The 16369-nt window shown below is 36.1% G+C and overlaps 2 protein-coding genes across 7 annotated transcripts; one reads left to right on the top strand and one right to left on the bottom strand.

Annotated features, from left to right (window-relative positions):
- Positions 1–2288: 2288 nt before the first annotated feature.
- Positions 2289–14872, bottom strand: LOC120071119 (uncharacterized). Of its 6 annotated transcripts, none has more exons than XR_016527700.1 (10): positions 14544–14872; positions 14056–14269; positions 13288–13373; positions 13034–13098; positions 12689–12775; positions 12480–12610; positions 12027–12105; positions 11620–11864; positions 4501–4607; positions 2289–3060 (listed from the first exon to the last, which is right to left on the bottom strand). XR_016527700.1 is itself a non-coding variant. In XM_039023181.2 (9 exons), the coding sequence occupies exons 1-8, from the start codon at positions 14789–14791 to the stop codon at positions 11653–11655; spliced, it is 1122 nt and encodes a 373-aa protein (XP_038879109.1). In that variant the 5' UTR covers positions 14792–14871; the 3' UTR covers positions 2289–3060; positions 11620–11652. The 6 variants fall into 6 exon arrangements, 2 of the variants coding, with proteins under 2 accessions (XP_038879109.1, XP_038879110.1); XR_016527703.1 differs by lacking the exon at positions 4501–4607 and adding an exon at positions 8735–8779 and having other exon boundaries at positions 13288–13352; positions 14544–14871; XR_016527701.1 differs by having other exon boundaries at positions 4501–4616; positions 13288–13352; positions 14544–14871.
- LOC120071118 (cold-responsive protein kinase 1-like) lies at positions 2955–4759 on the top strand. Its single transcript, XM_039023179.2, has 6 exons — positions 2955–3114; positions 3209–3339; positions 3596–3809; positions 3904–4135; positions 4230–4380; positions 4469–4759. The coding sequence occupies exons 1-6, from the start codon at positions 2955–2957 to the stop codon at positions 4757–4759; spliced, it is 1179 nt and encodes a 392-aa protein (XP_038879107.1).
- Positions 14873–16369: the final 1497 nt, after the last annotated feature.

Here is a 16369-nt window from a genome sequence, read left to right as displayed (position 1 = left end):
TTGATATGTGTAAGGGATTTTCTTTAGCTTCTCGTCTCTCGAGATCCTAATGACAAAGAGGATGAGGACAATGTAACTTTGGTTTTAGGGGACATAACATTGAACACAGTCCAAAGAAAGAGAGAATCGTGGTTTGGTGATGATTTGGTTTTGATGTTTTCTTTTTTTGGGTAATTAATTGGGATTGATGTTTTAATAAAAAAAAAAGTATGATTAAGAAATGAAGTGTAACCCACGGTTGAATTCTTCATTAACAATGTTGGATTTGACATGTTTGTTGACCTTTTGAAATGATTGGTCAAAGCCTTTGGAATTTTGTATTTTGACCTAATCTCAGCTGCTTTTAGTCAATGCATTGACCATTATGTGTCTGTTCAACGTCTAATTTCCTTTTCTTTTACTAGAATGGAAGATATATTTTGACTCACAAAAAAGAGTGAAACAAATATTTTCATTTCTGAAATATGGATTAGAAATAATAATTAAAGAAAAACCCATCAATGTCAAGGAAAATACTAGAATGTCTTAAGTTTTGTTATCTAGATTGTAGACTTGAATACTCTCTTCTTTATATATAATATTTGACATTATGGTTCTTATTTAGAGTGATAAATGATAATTATAGCTTAATGATCAAAGATATTTAAGATTTTGCATATATATGAGTTTGTTCAATACATTATTATGAATTTGAGACTAATTTATATTTGAAAAAATAATATCTTTTTTATCTATAAATTTTAGATTTAGTTTTCATTGACTACTTAGGTTTCAAAATGTTACTCTTACCTTGAATTTTGAGTTTCTTATTTGATCTAGTTCCAAAATCTTACATTTTTATTCTTGAATTGTCAGTTTAATATCCAATTTAGTCAATAGGTTTCAAGATTTATATTTTTACACTTGATTTTCCATGAAGAAAGCAAAACTCTCTTCAATGTTAATATCTATTAGTTAATTTAAAAGAATTAAATTAATTTTTACTAATTCTCATCACTATTAAACTTGATTAAATTTTTTAACATGATAGTTATTTTTAATTAATTAAATGAAAGATAATGCCAAAAACCAAGAGTGGGCATTCGTGAAAACTCAGAGGGTAAAAGTGTAAATATTGAAATTTAGTGATTAATGAAAACTAAACTCAAAACTCAAAGATAAAAATGTAATATTTTGAAATCTAAGTACCAAATGAAAATCAAACTCAAAACTCAAAGTAAAAGTGTAGCACTTTGAAACTTATGGACCAAAAGAAAACTATACTTGAAAATTGGTTGAATTGTGTTTTTATCTATTCATAAGTTTTTGGTTCACTTGATCTACTGATTGACAATAAGTTCTTTCGAATATGAATCTATTTAATTTTGAGGGAAGAACTTATCCACTCCAACATTGCTCCAAATAGACATATTTTTGGCTACAAGATCAACTACTTTAATTAATGTTAATAAAAAGAAAAAAAAATGGAATTACATACGTAATACTAAATGAAATTTTCTGACCATAAAAATGGTGGCGATAATTTGAGGTTATCAATAGATATATCATATCTAGTAAATGCAAAACAACTAGAAAGAAAGACAAAGAAGATAGCCGTACTATGAACATATTTCTTGTTGTTTTCAATTAGCTGTTGTTGACAACAACAAATCCCATGTGTGTTTGGATTTATATCATTACAAATTCTCACTAGCATAAGAGTTAATGTCCAAGACCACAGACAAACGTCCCCATCCTGCTTTTATCCATTTTTACAATATCAAAACAAACTCCAAAGAATAAATGCCACTTAATTTTTCTGTTAAAATGACCAACTGAAACCTAACGTGAAGGGAAGGACTAAAATCGAGTAATTCCTAAACTTTCAGATGAAAGTCTATGACTTTTTAAACGGTTAGATTACAAATTTTGTCCTTGTGATTTGAAAAAAAATTAAAATTTTGTTCATTCAATTTTGAAAGATAGAATTTAGTCTCTTTGGTTTGATAAAGTCTCATAAATAGTCTCTATAATTTGATAAAATCTTTATAATTTGTAATGCGCCAGTTCAAAAGTATATGAATGAACCAAAATCACATCCAAATTAGAGGGATTACGATGATATAAAAGTATGATTAAGAAAGGCTTAGAATGATTGAAAGCTACTACCTATACCAATAAATTTACCTTCCTTTTTAATGATTCAACCATAGAAACTCCAAGGTTAAGTGTGCTTAGCTAAGAACAATACTATGTTGAATGACCTCTTGGAAAATTTTTTAGGAAATATGTGAGTCAGGACAAAACATACCGAAAAAGTTTGTGTTGATTTGTGGAGTTAGTCTTCACTCTAGAAGCAGTCTTATAGAGATCATTTATATGAGTTTTATCAAATCATAGGAACTACAATTAACGATGAAGTTGATCTATTATCCAAACCCCATGGACAAAAAGGTAATTTAAAAAAAAGGAAAAAAAAAAAAAGTTTGGATATTTCTATCAAGGTGCCAACTGCCAATAAGACCCAAATGAGAATTTGTAATATCCGAGGGAACTTCACAGTTTACCTCTTTCGTCAAAAACTATGCTGGTTTTATGTCATCATCTGTTCAGCTCAAGCACTTTCAGTACACTTCAAAGAACAGCTTCACTTCTCAACCCTAAAAAAGGAAAGACAATAAAACAGAGAAGAGAACCTGAATTGAATATTTGGTTAAAAGCTTCTTCCTTTATGTCTTGCAGGCCAACTGAGGGATGCCTCGCCGAATACTTCAAGGTATTATAAACTCCACACTCATTTCTGACACTTGTTCTTACCAGATATGGAATTCAACTTTAATTTTGACCTCTGTCTTGGCAAGAAATTCAAAATTGTAGGAGCCACTCTCTAGTATAGTGTTATTAGGGATTCATTTTGCATTCTGAAACCAATAAAATTTACATGGGCTGTTGTTCCAGGAATCTCTAAAGATCAGATGAAGAGCTCTTCATCTCTGCTACATTCTCCAGTTTTCTGCTTCTTCCTTGGAATGCTAGTTGTGGTGGTAATATTGCTGATTCTCATATTGATCTTTAGGAAATCTATCAAACAAAATAAGGTGGTGAAGTTATTAAGACAAACTGGAACAACTCAAGGTAACAAAAGAAAGTAATATTGCAAGATCAGAAGAAACTACTAATGCTTATCAAATTGCCAAAAAGTAAATATTTTTTTATTCTCATGCTGCAGCATCAACAGATTTGTTAAGCGAGAACCTGCATTCATTAAGTTACTTCGACTTTCACACACTGAAAAAGGCAACAAAGAATTTTAACCCGAAAAATCTTCTAGGCCAGGGAGGTTTTGGACCCGTCTATCTGGTATGAATTTCTATTAGATAAATATGGTTCCATCTCAAAACCAATTGGCAATGAGATGAGTAACCCATGTATCTTGTAAAAATTGCAAGGGCTCTTCATCTTTTCAATTTGGGATTCTCAATATGCCCCTTAAGATGGTGTCTCTTTGGGTTTACCTTTCTTGGATTGGGTTTTTTTTTTCCTTTTGGAACAAATGTGGGTTAGATTGCGAGGTATCTTCATTTTTCCAATTTAACTTCAAACTTATCTTTTATAGGGAACACTAGAAGATGGAAGAATGGTTGCAATTAAGAAACTTTCACTTAACAAATCCCAACAGGGAGAGCCAGAATTTCTATCAGAGGTCAGACTAATAACAAGCATCCAACACAAGAACCTTGTTCGCCTGCTTGGTTGTTGCTCTGATGGGCCTCAACGGCTACTCGTGTATGAATATATGGAGAACAGGAGTTTAGATCTCATAATATATGGTATTACTAATAGTTCTTCTCTATAAGTTGTGATCTTCCCTACCCTTGACCTGCCAATACAATAATGTTGAACATCAAAATTCTTACAAAACAGGTGGAAGTGACCAAATCCTCAACTGGAACACCAGATTGAAGATTATCAGAGGCATTGCCAAAGGGTTGCAGTATCTACATGAGGATTCCCATCTAAGAATTATTCACCGAGACATCAAAGCAAACAACATTCTTCTTGATGACAAATTTCAACCGAAGATTGGTGATTTTGGGCTGGCTAGGTTCTTCCCTGATGACCAAGCATACCTAAGCACTACATTTGCTGGAACTCTGTAAGCCTTCTGATAAATCACTGGCTAGGCTAAACAATTTGATGTAATATTCTGTTATATTGATAGTTTTATCACATGCTCTTCATTTGTTCAGAGGTTACACAGCGCCGGAATATGCAATTAGGGGAGAACTGTCAGAGAAGGCAGATGTATACAGCTTTGGAGTTCTTGTGCTAGAAATCATCAGTGGCAGGAAAAACACAAATCTTTCTTTACCAACCGAAATGCAATATCTTCCTGAATATGTACATGCATAGAATCCCACAACTATTGTCCAGTATTTGTCAATTTTAAGACATTCTGATATGACTATTCAACTATACTAATATGCAGGCATGGAAACTATATGAGAGGTCTGCACTCACCGAACTAGTGGATCCAAGGATGAAGGATGGTGGATATTTGGAGAAGAATGTAGCACATGCAATTCAGGTTGCTTTGTTATGCCTTCAACCTCATGGAAATCTAAGACCTGCAATGTCTGAGATTGTTGCTATGCTAACATACAAGTTTGAAATTGTTCAAACGCCTTTGAAACCAGCTTTCTTGGAAAGAAGGCATAGAAGGAACATAGATCTCTCGTTGACTAATCATGCAGATACCACTCCATCTCCTTTACAGTGAAGGCAATGAATGCCAATGCCTACTTAGTCATGGAAACGAAACTTGCTCTTTGACTTCCAAACATTTCCTTTTTGTTACATTGGAGGAGAAATTGAAACAATTATCATATAGTTTTAACTTACTCTTCATTTTTTTATGTCAACAAGACATTGGTGTCACAATTTTCATGAGGACCATTCTAGTAAGTTAGATTATTCTTACTAAAAAGTATTAATATAATTTTATCTTTTTCTACTACTCTTCCATTTCAACTTTTTACATGACACTGCAATCGTATTGGTAGTAACAAAAGGCTTACCACATCAACTCAACCTTCCATCTTGAGATAGTGCATTAAAAAATTTTTAAGATATAGATGTTTCCTTTACAGATTCTTGATTATGGATATCTGTTTTTAGATTCCAAGAGTTCAATAGACTTTAAAGGGGTAAACCACTCTAGGTTGGCATCTCGGTCGATAAGTGCTAAGTAATAAAGAGCTCAGAGAGAATGAGTCCAAGCCCTGATAACCACCGACCTAAAATTTAGTATCCTATGAGTTTCCTTGACAACTAAATGTAGTAAGGGCATAGTCTTGTTGATGAAAAAGACAGAGTAGAGAAAGAAAATAGCACACACAAGGTTTACGTGGAAAACCCTAATCAGGGAGAAAAAACCACGAGATGAAGGATTTTTATTATATGACTGATACAAAGAATACACAGTGACTATCAACTTAAATAGAAAAAAGGGAAACCCTAGGGTACAAGTAAAAAGACAAAATTGCCTCTAGTGTAAAAAACCCTAATTTCAACACTCCCCCTCAAGTTGGGGCGTAGATGTCAATAAGACCCAACTTGCTCACATACAAGTCAAACAACTGTCTAAGCAACCCCTTTGTTAGGACATCTGCAATCTGTTGGCTAGAAGGAACATAGAGGACACAAATGTTGCCATTGTCAAGTCTCTCCTTGATGAAATGCCGATCAATCTCCACATGCTTTGTTCTATCATGTTGAACTGGGTTATTTGCTATGCTTATTGCGGCTTTGTTATCACAATAGAGTTTCATTGGACCGATGTGATCTTGGTCAAGGTCTCTTAAAACTTTTCAAGCCAAATTTCTTCACAGATCCCCAGACTCATGGCCCTGTACTCAGCTTCGGCACTACTTTTGGCAACAACCCCTTGTTTTTTACTCCTCCATGTGACAAGGTTACCCCACACAAAGGTACAATACCCTAATGTCAACTTTCTGTCTACCACAGAACCAGAGCAATCTACATCTGTGTATGCCTTGATGCATTGTCTTTTAGTTTTTCTGAACATCAAGCCTCTCCCTAGAGAAGTTTTCAGATATCTCAGGATGCGTTCCACCGCCCTCATATGTTCTTCGTACGGAGACTGTATAAACTAACTTACCATACTCACTGCATATAAAATGTCAGGTCTAGTATGAGAGAGATATATTAACTTTCCAACAAGTCGCTGATATCTCTCTTTATTAACTGGAACACCTTCACTCATATCACTTAACTTTGCATTCACTTCTATAGGAGTATCAACTGGTTTGCAGCCTGTCATACCTATCTCCTTAAGTAAGTCCAGAGTATATTTCCGTTGGGAAACTGAAATCCCTTCTCTCGATCGAGCTACCTCCATTCCAAGGAAGTACCTTAGTTTTCCAAGGTCCTTGATTTCAAATTCCTCAGCCATCTTTGTCTTTAATCGGTCAATCTCTGAAGCATCATCACCTGAAATGACAATATCATCAACATAAACAATCAAAACTGCAATCTTCCTGGATACTAACCTCTTAGGGAAGAGAGTGTGATCTGAATGTCCCTGACTATACCCTTATGACTTTACAAAAGTAGTAAACCTGCCAAACCAGGCCCTCGGGGACTGTTTTAACCCATATAAGGACTTCTTTAGTCTGCAAACTCGGTGGTTAAACTGTTTCTCGAATCCTAGGGGAGGACTCATGTAAACTTCTTCCTTCAACTCTCCGTTGAGAAAAGCATGCTTCACATCAAACTGATGAAGGGGCCAATCTTTATTAACTGCAACTGAAAGCAGAACCCGTATTGTATTCAGCTTTGCTACTGGTGAAAAAGTCTCGGAATAATCAACTCCGAAAGTCTGAGTAAAACCTCTTGCAACCAACCTGCCCTTGTATCTATCAACTGTTCCATCGGGCCTATACTTTACTGTGAACACCCATTTACATCCAACTGCTTTGTGTCCATTAGGAAGAGTAACTTGGTCCCATGTATGATTTTTCTCAAGCGCCCCCATTTCTTCCATGACTGCGGCTTTCCATTCAGGAATCTCCATTGCGGTGTGTATACTATACGGTATCACCACTGTGTCTAGGCTCGTAGTGAGGGCCTTGAACCTAGGAGACAAGTTGCTATAAGACAAGTAACTCTACAGTGGATATTTTATACACGATCTGGTACCTTTCCACAGGGTAATCGAAAGGTCAAGCGATGCATCTCGGTCTTTATTTTCATCGGACTTCATACTGTAATCCACCTCCTGCTTATAAGTCTCATGCTCTGTCATTTCTTTTCCACTCTCAACGGTGTTTTCACCTGGAATAGGTGACATTTCTATTCCAAGTTCAACAATATTCTCTGCTGGAACAAATGTCTCACAATCATCATTTCCTGCCTCTGTCAGATTATTTCTGGTGGAATCATTCTGATTGTCATTGTCTTCCCTGTCTTTGCTCTCATCATTTTCAACACAAGCATCAGTTCTATCACATCTATTACCATTATCAGGGATAGGAGTATTAATACCTAGAACTGATCCCCGTTCTGACTCATGGACTGGAGTCGGAGAAGTAACAGGCGGTGCCATTTCCTTTCTAAGATTCCTCCTATAGTATGTGATCCATGGGACTTGTTTGGTAGGTAGAATGGATTCATTGGTACTTATATCAAGGATGGGTTCAAGCAAGACGGATAGACTCGAAGCCCAATTGGTTTCTTCACTAGTATTCTCCTCCTGAAAAGAACCATTGGGAAAGAATGGATGATCTTCGAAGAATGTCATATCCATTGAAACAAAGTATTTTCTGGCGGAGGGATGGTAACACTTGTACCCATACTGATGAAGTGGATACCCCACAAAGACACATTTTTTAGCACGAGGAGTAAACTTGGTTCGGTTAGGGCCATGAGTATGGACAAACACAACATATCCAAATACTCGGAGGGGAACAACAAAAATAAGATGGTTATTAGGATAGGACTCTTTGAAGTAATCCAAGGGGGTTTGAAATTTTAAAGCCCGGGACGACATTCGATTTATTAGATGGGCTGCTGTCAAAACAGCATCTCCCCATAAATAGGAAAAAAAGGAAGTTGACAACATAAGAGACCGAGCAACTTCGATTAGGTGACAGTTTTTCCGTTTGGCCACTCCATTTTGTTGAAGGGTGTACGCACAGGAACTCTGATGGACTATTCCTTTCGAGATTAAGAACTCTCTTAAGGAATTATTAAAGTATTCCTGACCATTATCACTACAGAGAATAACGATTTTGGCATTGAACTGGGTTTCTATAGTAGAATTGTAGAAAGACCAATGTAACTTCGGATTTGTCTGTCAAAAGGAAAACCCAGGTTAGCCTAGTACGATCGTCAATGAAGGTTACAAACCATCGCTTTCCAATAATGGTAGTAACAGGTGATGGACCCCAGACATCGCTATGGAACAGGGTGAATGGTTTAGAAGGCTTATAAGACTGAGACTTGAATGATTCACGGAGCTGTTTGGTTTGGACACACACATCGCAATTTAATTAGAGATATTAACATTATGAAAAAGATGAGGAAACAAATAATTCATATACTGAAAATTAGGGTGCCCAAGGCAATAGTGCCATAACATATAGTTAGTTTCAGAAACAGAAAAATGAGATGAAAGCAAACTAGTCCTATCACATATACTAGATGAGGCTTCTTCAGTGAGGAAATAGAGCACCTTGTCATGTCGGACAGTGCCAGTCGTCATCCCCGAGTTCAGATCCTGAAAAGCAACAGCATCAGGTGAGAAGATAACACGACATTTCAAATCCCTTGTAATTTTACTAATAGATAAAAGGTTGTAAGAAACTTTTCGCACATGCAACACATCTTGGAGAACTAAGCCCTCAAAAGGTGACACCCGTCCTTTTCCAGCAACTGGGGCAAAAGACCCATCAGCAATCTTGATCCTCTCATTCCCAGCACTTGGTTGATAAGAGAGAAACTAGTCAGAGGAACCAATCAAGTGGTCTGTAGCCCCAGAATCTAAAATCCATGGTTTATTACCAATTATACTAACAATGTCAGAGGAGTGAAAAATACCTAATTGGGCGATTACACTGACTCCTACTGTACTAGTAGTGCTCTGACTGTTTTCCTGATTCTGAGACTGTGTGTCTCCAGTTACTGATTCACCTACCAGTGCCTGGCTTCACTGTTTCTTACCATTCGGTGGACGGCCATGCAATTTCCAGCACTGATCTTTCGTGTGCCAGGGTTTCTTGCAATGTTCACACACTAGCGGCGGCTTACTGTTCTACTTATCATAGGCAGGGCTTGAAGTTTTGAAAGCAGCGGAATCTGTCGGAGTCACAAGAGTATCATTCATCGTCCTAGACCTGTCTTCCTCGGGACGTACTTCAGAACAGACTTTCATTAAGGATGGTATCGGACGGGTTCCCAATATATGACTTCGTACTGCATCAAACTTAGAGTTTAGTCTCACAAGAAAGTCGTATACACGATCGGTTTCCTCAGATTGATAGTGCAAAACTCCTCCACAAGGACAATTCCAAATCATCTCACAGCACAAATCCATCTCTTGCCAAAGAAGTGAGTTTATTGAAGTATGTTGTAACATCCATTGCCCCTTGCTTACACTCATGGACTTGCTTACGTAAGGTATATAATCGTGAAGCGTTCTGTCTCCTCGAGTAAAGTTTTTGGACTACCTCCCAAATATCTCGAGCTGTGGCTGCATATAATAGGGGTTTTCTAATCTGAGGTTCCATACTTCCTACCAAAATAGATCTCAGCAAAGAGTCCTCCCCCTTCCAAATTCGTTCTTGGGGGTCTTCTGGCCTTGGTTTCGTATCTCACTCGTCACATACCCAAATTTGTGACGACCCTCCATTTTAATAGATTGAGACCAAGAAAAATAATTCACCATTCAACTTTTCTCCTACAATAAAGCTAGAAGAGTTGCCTATAGCTCCAGAGAATAAATTTGAAGAGTACGTAGGGAAAGAAGTTACCAAATTTCCAGGGTAAATCAGTTGATTCTGGTTTAGATCTGACTGGACATTAGATACTGATCCCAATGCTTCTCCAATGGCAACCATCTGTTGTTGGAACATCTCATTCAGCTGCTTAATCTGTAGTTGCAACTGAGTAAACTGGTCTTGGATTATACTCCCTTGATCCCGACGATGGGACGATGATTCTCCTCCTCCAAATCCACCCATGATTGGCGACGATTGTCCCAAATTACTATTCGCATCCGGCTGAAACATGGGATCTCAATTGATTAAGTGACGGCCACTGATTGGATTCATTCTCGGCTGACCCGACTGGAAGTCTTGGTTTGCGCCTAATTGAAGGACCGGCTGGAACCTGCCTGCCGAAATTGTTGGATCGACCCGCACGGGAGGAAAGATGCCAGGCTCGGCTGAAAACAATGAGTTACCTGGCTGGAGATTTGGCGGAAAGTTGCGGGTCAACTGGAATGGTAGGCTCGGTTTCAACCCTTGTGATTCAACGACGGTCGACTGTGTTACCTGGAGGGCATCGAACGGCAGATGCAACTTCAGCCTGTGCGGTGCGGAAGACATCGACTGGGCCTGCTGTGGATGATTTTCGATCGGTTGCATCTGTGGGGGATCGGACGAAATCGGAAGGGAAGTCACCGGCTGGTCGGATCTGATCGGGTGATCGGTTCTAGTCGGCTGGTCATCACGTTGAAGGTGGTGAATGACAGATTGGAAATATCAGTCAATGGCGTTTTGGATAACAATGGCTATATCTGTGCCATTGGTTTGGGATTCTCTTGTTGGGTTTTCCTCAATGGTGATCAAGGTTTCGTCTCCATATTTTGATACCGTGATGAAAAAGACAGAGTAGAGAAAGAAAATAGCTCACACAAGGTTTACGTGGAAAACCCTAATCAGGGAGAAAAAATCACGGGATGAAGGATTTTTATTATATGACTGATACAAATAATACATAGTGACTACCAGCTTAAAAAGAAAAAAGGAAAACCCTAGGGTACAAGTAAAAAGACAAAATTGCCCCTAGAGTAAAAAACCCTAATTTCAACACTTGTTCTATAAGAACTACAATTTTAAGAGGAACAAAATGAAGAATGTTAGTCAATATTCTACATAGTCCGTAGCTTAATTAGAGAAACCATTTTCGTTCTTTAGGCTATGTGAACATATAAGTCATCTTTCCCAAGTCAAACTCCATTATTTGTTCAACTGAAATTAGTTGGAAATTCATACACCCCACCCCCAACTTTTCTCGCGGTGGAATTGAGGCATGATAATATTATAGAAGTTCTAAATTCAAATTCTTGAAGTATTTTCTTTCACAATCATTTAATATTATAATTAAATGAATATCTAAATCCACTTATCAGAAGGAACATTGAGGATAGATTAAACAGATTAAATCAACTCTCGGCCTAGCCTAATTTCCTTGATGTATAATATTAAACATATTTCGTTGTGAATAAATATAAACTAGAATCTCATATGATGCATTGCTACCCTCTTTCAATAAGCAGAGGAAAAAATGAATATCACCAAGTACAAAAAGAATATCTCCTCCGCAAGAAACTCTCACCTTGTGGCGGTTAATGGTCATGACATATATTGATCATTGCTTTCCCTTGAGAAACTTTGAGCTTTCACGAGCCAGAGACATTTGCTTCCAAATTAGCTCAGCGTATTCTGGATGATCGACAAAAGGATTTCTATTGTGCTGATAAAACTCGCATATTCTGTCATTTCTCAACTTCTCTTCTCTTGATGGCGGATCACCCTCATTCCATTTTAACAATGTGGAAACTAGGCCCATCTCCTTATTTCCTACAAAGGATGGGTGAAACACTATTAAAATCTTGACAATTTATTTTTTGAAATGTATACATGATGAAAGCAGTACATAAATGACAGAATATGCAAAAATAAATGAATAAATAAGAAATTGCATTGCATTGACTGTTACTGCTTTTTCCCCTTGAAACCTACCCTTGTTTGGAGAATCAGAAAGGTGAAACCCATAACAGACTGCCATATACATTACTGCCCTTGCTATATCTCCTCTAACCTGCCAGTGAAAACAAATGCAGATAAGGAAATTGTGATTATAAGTAACGACAACTCAAGCAATCACTGCATTCTAGATTTAATAATTTTTTATATGTTTCTGATCTAGATAAACTAGGATAGTGATATGTGTATTTATTCAGAGACTTCTCGAGTTTCAAAGATAACAGTGCAGGTTTTCTATTTCCTAATCCAAATAAGAAGCCACAAGTAAGAATATATGATATACTGCCATGGATATTCTATGATATATGAGATCATCTCCCAAATGCATATCAATATCTTATAAAAGAATGCTTTGAATCTATACACATTTTTCCCGGGAAAGAAAGAATTCCAACTTCAAGATTGCCAAAAGTTCAACAAAAGTCTTACACGCTTAGGAGGTGCCCATTTTTCCTTGTCGGTTTCAGTATCGGAAGCTGCTTCTTTGTAGGCTGGCTTTAAACATTCTGGGGAGTTAACTTGGCATTCTCCAAAATATTTGTTCCCCCGGGACAAATTCACTGCTCAAACTTCAGTTAGTTACTAATATCAAACTAATTTCATCGACTTTTTGCCAGAATAGAAAATTCTCAAATTACCATTTGTATCTGCTGGATGAATATTGTGCAAATCAGTCAGGGATGGACCTCTTCTAAGCCCATAAGAACGAGGCCACAAATGCTCCCCTGAATAACAAAATGGAAAGAAGAAGGAAAAATAACTCGTCATCTATAGATACTGTTGTTAATTTGCCTTGATATGCCAGATACTGATTGTTCAATATTCTACAGTAACAGTCATACATTCATCTTTTTACTCAAATTGCCAAGAAAGCTACTTAAACTGAAAGATTTAGAGCAGGAGATCAAAGTGAAGGACATGGTATAAAGATGTTTAGACATTTGGCATGGCAAGTTCAAAAATTAGTCTACTAAAGAACTTACTGTTCCAACCCTCAGGTTTCCCTGCTAGAGACTTTGACACAATCCTTTGCGAGTAAATCTCCACTCTGTGGTAAAAGTGGACAATGAATATTCAGGTAGAATTCATCAACTATGTAGAATATAAGGCACAAGCCATTTTAATACCTGCTTCACCAAAATGGGAAAAGTTATGTTGCATGAAATAGTTAGATATGTATGAATCAAAATTACAAACCAAATAAAATTGAAGTAGTTTTAGCTGTAACTAGAATTACATTGCCGATGAGGCTTCTGGTTTGTCAACATCAGCAGCATCAAGAATCTTGATGGCATCCCAGACCTGTTCATCAAATCCGCTTAGCTGAGCATTAGATGCGTAATTAACATATTAGACGAACTAGAAGAGGAACTAGCTAGAGCTAAAAGTTTGTCATAAAAAATAAAGGGACTTTAATCTTTGAAGTTTGAGTTTGGCAACACTTGGGTCTCTGGGTTTTTAAACTCAGACATTTTAATACCTGGAGTTTGGAAAAATGGTTTATTTGGTCTCCACGGTTAACCGTTAATTAGAGATAATGTGACATCTATTTATTCAAAAATATATTTTTTAAAATATTTTAAAATAATAAATTTTTTTTCTCTCTTCTTTCCCCATCCTCCGCTACTCTCCTGCCAGCACCCATAGTGCCCCTACCTCACCCTTCTCCCTCGATATTGAAACTCTTCCTCGTTTAAAGATGAGGTGGGCAAGGGTGGTGGACAAGGGTGGGCAAGGGAGGATGAGAGGCTGCCCCTCGTTTCAGGACGAGGGAGAACGACAATGGTGAGTGAGCAGCAGCCAATGGAGGAGGGAGAAAGAAGCGGCAACCATGTCAACTTTCAATTAGCTAATTAACAGAAAATTGATGTCACACACAAAATAAACCATTTTTTCAAACCGTAACAGTTAAAATTTCGAGTTTGAAAACTCAAGACCTAAATGCTACCAAACTCAAACCTTAATAACCAAAATATGTGTCTCCCAAAAATTAAAAAAAAGGTACCTCTTTATAGGACAAGGAATGATGTGCAGCAACAATTGAATTTAGCTTACGTTTGAGAGGTTCACCTTTTAACTTTGCTACATTAGCATAATACAAGTTAACATCTTCACACGGATATCTATTAGAAAAAGATGGATAACCGTGGGCTTGCGCAACTAAACAAAGAAAGAACAAGTAATAGGAAGTGAATTGAGCAGCCCATCTCCAAGAATCCCTGGAGTAAAAGTTATCATCTCATCAAACACTGATACAACAATGCATAAATGCTTCTACACATACTAATCACCAAAAATTAACAACCGAAAATCTAACAAAAAAACACATCCCCATTTCCGATTTTCAGAAGATTTATAACCTAATTTCTTCGGTACGTTCTGAAAGATTCAATAAATTTTCAACAAACCCCTATATCTATAAACACAAAAGTAATGGAAAATACATAAAAATGAAGGAAGAAAGATAAAAGGGTATAGTAGAATGGGTCTAACCAGCGAAAGAGGAGAGAAACAGAGCAGGAAAGTCGCGCAAACGGGAGGATGTTGAGGGTGTGAAGTGGGTTAGAATGAAATTCAATGGGAAGCTTCGTAGATTTGGTCTGTGAAAGTAGAGGAAATTTCAGTTTCAAATGAAAGCGGGTGGGTGAGGAAGAAGGGTTCTGATTAAAGGGTCGCCCAGCCTCGATTCCGGCCACCGATTTTCTCAGAGCGACGCTGTCGATGGCCATAGCGCATAACATTTTTTTTTTTTTTTTCGCTTTATTTTGAGGAGATTGAACACAGTGAGGTAACGATTAACGACTCTCTTATGTTGGATTTTGTCCATGGGACCTTTAGTTTATATTTGAAATATATATTATTTTAGTTTAGATTATAATAATATGTATTTGAAATGTAAACTATTTTTATCTGAAAGGGGAATAGTAAACGGTAATAAATGAAAGATTTCGAAATATTATTGATCATAGTTAATTAGAGGTTTGAAATTGTATTTACTATAGCAATGACGGTTATTATAATCTTACACCAAATAGATTAAAAAGTTAAGGGCTGAAAAGGAAATCTTAATTAAAAGTATTGGTCAAACTCTACTAACATATGCGATGAGTTTATTCAGACTCCCAAAGGAATTTTGTAATAATATCACGAGATCCTTTTCGAGATTTTGGTGGAATTCTAGAGATGTAGAAGGATTTAATCAAGTCCTAATGGCCAAACAAGTTTGGAAAATTTTGACAAATCCAAACAATCTTGTTTTACTAGTCCAAAAGCCTTTATTTTCCAAACTCTTCAATCATTAAGGCTCTTCTAGTAAAGAATGTTCACAAATTCAGAAGAGCTTTTGTTGGGAAAAGGAAATTCTAAAGCAAATATCAAAAATCGAGTTCAATGGATTCAATATCAAGAAGAGAAATATCATCCAACATCAATTAGATTACATTAACTCAAAAGCATCCAAAATCTAATCTGAAATGGATGAAGCCCCCTCCTGGAATCATCAAAATAAACGTACATGTTTCATGGAATCAAAAATCAACCAATCATGGATCTTGGAATAATTTGTAGAGACTAGCTAACTTTTTAACGTCTATGGACTTGTCTTGATTACACGAATGGTACAATTTCATCTCAAAATCTTAAAGTTGAATTGATGTGATTTTTTTTTTTTTTTTATCATCCAAAATTTTCATTTCCGAGAAATCAAAATTGAGAAAAACAACGTATATTTACTTTTAACTTTATTCAAATCTTTTTCCATTTAATTTTCACATCATTTCACCTCAAAATTGAATTGATGTAAGTTTTTTTTTTTAACCACCCAAAGTTTTCATTTCCAAAAAGCCAAAATTGAGAAAAATAACATATATTTATTTTTAATTTCATTCAAACATTTTCTCATTAAATTTTCACATCATTTCACCTTAAAATTGAATTAAGGTAGTTTCTACATAATTATCAAGATTCTAGCTAGATGTTCGAAGGTCATCTTTTTTGTATTAGACATGTACATTTATAATGACTAGTTAGAGCACACGTGCAATGCACGTGGTTCCAAATCTTTAAAACATAAACTTTTAAATAAATATACTTTTAGTTAATTTAAATAGTATAAATATCTAACGTGAAGTTTAAAAATAATGAAGAGATTAGATAATTAAGACTATATCACTATATGTATGTTTTATTTAATTAATTTATAATGAGTATGAAATGTGTTGGACGATGTAATTGAAAATATTTGAAACATAATTTAATAGAAGAAAATATAAATGGCAGAACGAATATAATTGTACATATTAACATGAAGTTTAAAATTA

Source organism: Benincasa hispida, chromosome 2, assembly GCF_027475165.1.
Source record: "Benincasa hispida cultivar pf3 chromosome 2, pf3_genome.v1.1, whole genome shotgun sequence".
NCBI classification, from domain to species: Eukaryota; Viridiplantae; Streptophyta; class Magnoliopsida; order Cucurbitales; family Cucurbitaceae; genus Benincasa; species Benincasa hispida.
This window is presented reverse-complemented; position numbering and strand designations above follow the sequence as displayed.